We start from the raw sequence: 6,144 nt of genomic DNA, 5'->3' as shown, positions 1-6,144 counted from the left end.
CATCACGGCTTCTCTCCTCGGTGCCCTGGCCGCGTCCCAGGATGAGCCAGGCAGCCAGGCTCGGGTGCAGCTGACCAGGTGCTCGGCTCTCCCTCAGCGGCCTTTCCTCGGAGCGCTGAGACACGTGTACACGTCAGGGGCAGCGTGTGACCAGTGGGACAAACGGACCTGCTTCGCCTGAACAGCAACCGGGCCCTTGGGAACTCAGCTGACATCTGTCAGTGGGTGACTGGTGACACAGAAGTCTTGGACAGTGACTCCGGGTGCTGCAGGCCAGATCCTTTGTCCGGGAGGCACCTTCTCCCAGAGCAGGCTCTTGCTCATGCTACGATGTGGTGACGGTGACACCAGCTGCGTAACTAGTGTGAGCTTCCAAGCAAAAGTGAAGTGGAGAGAACCAGGGCTGCAGACCCGACAGGCCCGGTTCCGGTTCTGGCTTAGCAGCCACTGCTCTCTGGCTCCAAATTCTCCCTTAACCTTCCTGAACTTCGCTTTCTTTGTCTGTAAATGGGGTGTCATTGGGTTACTGTGAGGATGTTTGTCAAATGCCTTATACCTGGTAGAGACCCAATAAATTTTATGAAGATTGGTGACACTCTGACCCAGATACCATTCCAAAATCAAGAAAGGAGATTCCTTTTCTCCCTATGGTTAAAATATCACACGAAAACTCGGTAAATAGTTAAAAGTATTGGGGCGTTTATTGGAGAGGAAGGTGTGGCATTCGAGAGAGACTTTAGAGTAAGGTCTAAAGGTCTGCCTGGAGCAGAGGATGTACGGGCCGAAGGCAAGTGAGCACACACGCCTGCTCTTACAGGCTACGGGGGCGAAGAGAAGGGCCGTGTTTGCGAAGCCTGGAGGTCAGTGCGGTGGGGTCAGTCCGTGGGACACACCACTTGCTCTTCAAAGCTGTAGACTGAGCGGCCTTTATGTCCTGCGGGACCGTGAGAACGTCCTGCTGGCTGAGACCCGGCCAGAGAAACAGCAGCCACGTTCTCCTTTGGGACTTGCTCAGAGTGATTGCTACCTGTTAGGTGTTGATAAGGACGATGAGAGGTGCTTTCAGCGTATGGTGCGCAGAAGCCACCTGGATAGAGACAGCCTCTTATTTGAGAAGGTTTTCAATGCAAAGAGTGTTTGACAATAAGTCTGTCTCTTTTGCTCTTGTCTGGTTCTTTAAAACGTGTGTTTCGTGTCCCCCGTGTGCAAGGCATTGTGGTAGAATCTGTGATGCACTCTCAACTCACGTTCCAGAGGGAGCCGCCCACCCGCTCAGTGACTCTGCTGAGGGATTCCGTGTTTATCACGACCACAAACGCAGCGAGCCATCCCAATGTGCCTCATACATAACGGGTGCGGGACGAGGTGTTTTACATGAGTCACATTACAAAACCCGGTACGCTGCACATCCCTTTGCAGGTGAGGACCAGCGAGAGGCTCAAAGCCACATAACTGGTGAATAATAGATTTAGTCCTGATTCGAGAGCCCGTGGAGACCCAATTCAGAAGCCACCATGTGTAACCAGCCTCGGAGTGTAAATCGTGTTGCATGTTGGACCTTTCTTCTTAGTGAAAAGAACGGATTTCGATTCCATGCGATTTCAGAGCATTGGCCATTCTGTGTAGCCGATGATGCAAATCATGAAGTCTGCTTTAATCCAGACGGTAATTGTGTCACTTAGCTGACCCGCCACGTGGATGGCATGCAATGAGCGTTATCAACCCATTCTAAGTATTATCGACCTGATGATGTACCAAGAGCAGTGGAGAGAGCGTGTCCTGCCAAGTTTAAAATAACTCGGCCCCGGTGGATGTGACCGTGATTTCTGTCAGCAGTTGCGACTTCCTGTTTTCAAGATAAAAGACTTACAGGAATTTATTAGGAAATTTTCAGAAGGCTTCTGCAAGGCTCTCCCCAGTGGCTTAGAGAAACACTAAACATTTTTTATTGCAGCGAATTTGAACCATATGGATAGTTTTTCTTAGTGTGCGCATCAGAAAAGCAGATTACCAGATAATCTATAAAAGGTCTATAAAAGATGTTTGATGGTATATATAACCCAGAATGGTAAAAAGGGAAATTTTTAAAATACTTGAAAAAGCAATGGTGGTTGGCGTTTCTAAATCCAAAAATTGAAAGAGGGATGGCGTTCTCAGCTCACTCTGGTTTTTAGGGTCACTGGCTTCCGTGAAGTCTGAGAACAGTTCTCCAGTGTTTGGCGAAAGGCCATCTCTTGTTCGTTTGCTACCTGCTGAGTATACTGTCTGGTCCATTTAAGAAAAAAAAATACACACACGCACGCATGCACGCACACACACACACACGCCCTCTGTGCAAAGAGTTATGCTCACACTCTGAGGGGAGCCTGTCCAGCTCAGAACCCCTGCTTCACATTCATCAGCAGAAGCATTAGGTGGCTGGGGGGATGGCACGTGGGGTGAGGGGTGAGCATAAGTGGAAGGGGCCCAGAGAGACGAGGACAGAACTTAGCATCCGTGTGCTTCCATTTCTGCCCCTGCTTGGCACTCAGCAGCTGTCTGGCCATGGGTCAGCTGCTTCACCTCTTTGAACCTCACTTTTCTCATGGGGATTATGACATCTCTCCTGCTTACCTGGGAGCTGTTTAAGGATAATAAAAATTAAGCACGTGAGAGCTTAGGCCAGAGGCTGTCTGTGAAACGGGCAGTGTGGCAGGCTGTAAGGGCTGGCTCCCGCCCGCTCCTGCAGCTTGCTCAGCGGGCCTGGTGTGCAGTGGTTAGGCAGCAGGCAGAGCCCGGGGTGGCAGCTGCAGCAATCTGGGGGGAGGTGGGGGAGGGGTAGCCACCATCCCTGCCTCTGGGTGGTGTGGCGGATGCTCAATGGGCCTGGCACGGGTCAGGCAGGGAGGGGGCAGCCACCATCCCTGCCTCTGGGTGGTGTGGCGGATGCTCAGTGGGCCTGGCACGGGTCAGGCAAAAGTTCATGCCACCGGGAGCTGAGCTCTTTGTCCTTGGAACCTCACACCCCTCCCCCGTCCTCAGGGACCCTGTCACTTGAGGAAATTCCAAAGGTCTTTTTCCTTATGACTGTTTTTTTCAGTATTTTACTGTTGAATGTCAGGGGAGACGGGGGCAGAGACCTGCAGCAGTCCCCAAGGCCCAGTGGTGACAGTGAACTCTCCAGGGCCATGTTCCACTGCAGGATGCATGGCCGGGAGGGCCCCAGGACTGGAGCGGGATCACAGGGCAGAGAACGCCGTTCCTATCCCATAATTTATTTTTTAGCTGACTCCGTGTGTGTGTGCGTGTGTGTGTGTGCGTGTGTACGTGCGCATGCAGCGCATTTGCCCACCTTGCTGGAGAAGTCCCGGAACTCCTGTGCTAATAATCTGTGCCTTTCTGCAGTGGAGGGGAACAATGGTTGAGGGTCAGAGTGGCTTTAGAACAAGAGCTGCGGTGGCACTGAGGCCGGTCACGTTGATGACAGCACCGTGGGCATCTGTCTTGTTTCCTGCTGCCCCTCGGGAAGCGGACCTTGGCAGCCATCTTAGTAACCCTGCCAGTCCTGCCCCCCAAAACCAGCAGTGCAAATGGCCTGCGGCAGCTGGAACAACACAGTCCTCAACCCACATCCCTGGGAGGTTCCCGGGGAGGGAGGAGCTTTTCACAAACGTAAAACAAACATCTGTACTGTTGGCACAGATCATTTCCACCTCATAGATTTATCTTTTTAGACATAGCCCTCTCCCGGGCCCGAAGCTGGTTATGCCATGAAACCAGACCTCGACCTCCAGTTCACCCTCAGAGCCACAGATACTATGTGACAGCGCTCATGAGAGGGTCTTCTGTGAAAACCGAATTTTTTTTTAATGTGGTGATAGTTTGTATCAGAGGCGCACGAAGGAAAAAATGACTTAGGAGATGGAAAGAGAATGAAGCAAAATTTTTTGCTTCCTCTAAAATTTTCTCTCTCAACTGTGGTTCCCAAACTCATGGATCATCTAAAGTCTGTTTCATATCTTTGCATAAATCTGAAAATGACACAAACACTACTCCTGAAAAATTAAACTTTTTTATGTATTTTTTCTGATGAACAAAAATCTAACTTAAAAAAAAAAAGTGTTGATAAATGAGATCGTCGCTTCTTGTCTAGATTTTGTTTCACGTGCGTAGTTTACACAAGATATTTTCCCCAGTATTTTTTTCCCCAGTACTTTTTGAAAACTATGCTTCTCCTAGCCCCGCTCAAGGTCTAGTCACCAGTGGCACAGGCTGATGAAGGAAATATGTGTTCTCTTCTGTGACATAGTCACCCATGGATAACTCTAACATTTAACAAGATTTGGCTGCCTGGATCTTTCTAGAAGCATTGGACATCGCATTGTTTTGAATATGAAGCAAGATCCCCAATGGAAACTCATGAGACTAATCAACTTATAGGAATAATACAGGAACTCATAGGACTCATCAACTCAGAGGATTAACATAGGCACTCATATGTTTAATTAGCGCTGTGCCGTTAATGAGTTGGATTAGTAGTGTTGACCATTTGTGGCAAATTATTTTCTCTTGAACTATGTAAATGAGCATATTTGCCATTTCCATAATTGCTTGGTGGTCCTTGATTTTTATCGAGGCCGGACCTGGAAATCGAGAGCTCGCCTGATAACCCGGAACAAAACTGAGATCAGTTCACCATAACCCCAGTGCAAGTGGCCACAGTCACGACACCAGGCACAAGGAGAAGTTGCACGTAGTTAGTCTGTTGGCTACGCTATTGGGCACAAAACAAAAAATCTTGCTAAGTATTACTTTGCGTAGCGGGGAAGACATTCGTAGAACCATTACGCGGTATTCGTAGTCGCTTTTAAGAATGAGGCGCTGGGTGAATGGTTAGGTCACTCCAGCTAATGTACAAATGGATGTTCCTTTCGCTTCGATTCAGAACACTGGAACCGGCTGTCTGGCCGTTCAGAATAACCATCTCCAATGCCTGTTTACCGTGTCATTGAAACTCACACTAACTCCTGACCTTAGATTTTTATTTTTATGTCTTAGCCTAGCTGGGGATTTTCCAGTCTCATAGAATTAGTCTATAGCAGAGGAAAAATGCCGGGAAGTAACTGGCTTACGTAACCACAGAGCCCCTCACTAGCCTGATGGGACCCCCCCAATAAGAGCTAGGATGTGGCTCACTGTCAGAAATGGACAGTGTAGTTGTCACATGGTCCACAGCCCTAGTTCCCAAACTTATCAGCTTCTAATTGATGTAAAGACAAAACTTGAAACACTAAGTGTTGACCACCAGAATGCATCGCTCTGAGAGCATTTCTTGAGATTGATCAGTTTAGCGAGAGGATGTCTTGAAATGGATTGATCGAGCAAGAAGGAAGCAACAGAGACCGGGGTTAGCAGGGTCAGGGTTTGTGGAGCGGCAGACGCAGACATGTTAAGAAAAATCAGAATCGAAACGAGGAATCAGTTACTACTTAGCTCAGTGAAGGCCAGGAAAGGCCATCTTTTCAGCCTTACAGTGGAAAGGCTTTCTGGAGGATAGTTATACATATCCCATAAGAGTGTTTGCCATATTTTTGCTCTGACCTTTAGCTCTCACCAGAGAATATATACTTTTGGACTTAAGGGGCAAAAAGAAATAGATGAAAAAGAACACTGTAAAGCGTTCAAGATTTCTGGCTGGCAGGCTCACACATGGCATGTTTTCACTTTGAGTTTTTGAGACCTCTCGGTCTGCAATGTGGGTAGGAACACGCATGCAGTGTCGACGCCCTTGGGGGAAAAAATGTTCTTAGCAGAACTGGTCACCGAAGTGTGTGTTGTAAGCCCCGCTGCTAATAATGGTCGTGGCTCAGTCTTTGGACAGACTGGACATACTCGGCAGAGAGCTCTAAGTGTTTACTGTTTAATAGTTTCTGTGTCGTGTCCTCTTTAAGAAAAGGAAGTGCCAAACAAGCCCCTGCGTGTCCGAGTCCGGCCCTCAGACGACCGGCTGTCCGTCGCGTGGAAGGCGCCACGCCTGTCTGGAGCCAAGAGTCCACGGAGATCACGGGGTTTTCTTCTGGGCTACGGGGAAAGTGGCCGGAAGATGAATTATGTCCCACTGACGAGAGATGAGCGAACGCACGAAATTAAAAAGCTAGGTGAGTT

At 48.9% G+C, this 6,144-nt stretch overlaps 1 protein-coding gene across 1 annotated transcript in view; it reads left to right on the top strand.

Moving 5' to 3' along the window:
- Nucleotides 1–6,144, top strand: part of FNDC1 (fibronectin type III domain containing 1) — a 106,382-nt gene that overhangs the window by 12,134 nt on the left and 88,104 nt on the right. The window contains exon 4 of the mRNA XM_011376308.1: nucleotides 5,931–6,137. Within this exon, the coding sequence (XP_011374610.1) occupies nucleotides 5,931–6,137 (207 nt within the window). The remainder of the gene's footprint in view (nucleotides 1–5,930; nucleotides 6,138–6,144) is intronic.

This window comes from Pteropus vampyrus, unplaced genomic scaffold (assembly GCF_000151845.1).
Source record: "Pteropus vampyrus isolate Shadow unplaced genomic scaffold, Pvam_2.0 Scaffold292, whole genome shotgun sequence".
Lineage (NCBI taxonomy): Eukaryota > Metazoa > Chordata > Mammalia > Chiroptera > Pteropodidae > Pteropus > Pteropus vampyrus.
This window is presented reverse-complemented; position numbering and strand designations above follow the sequence as displayed.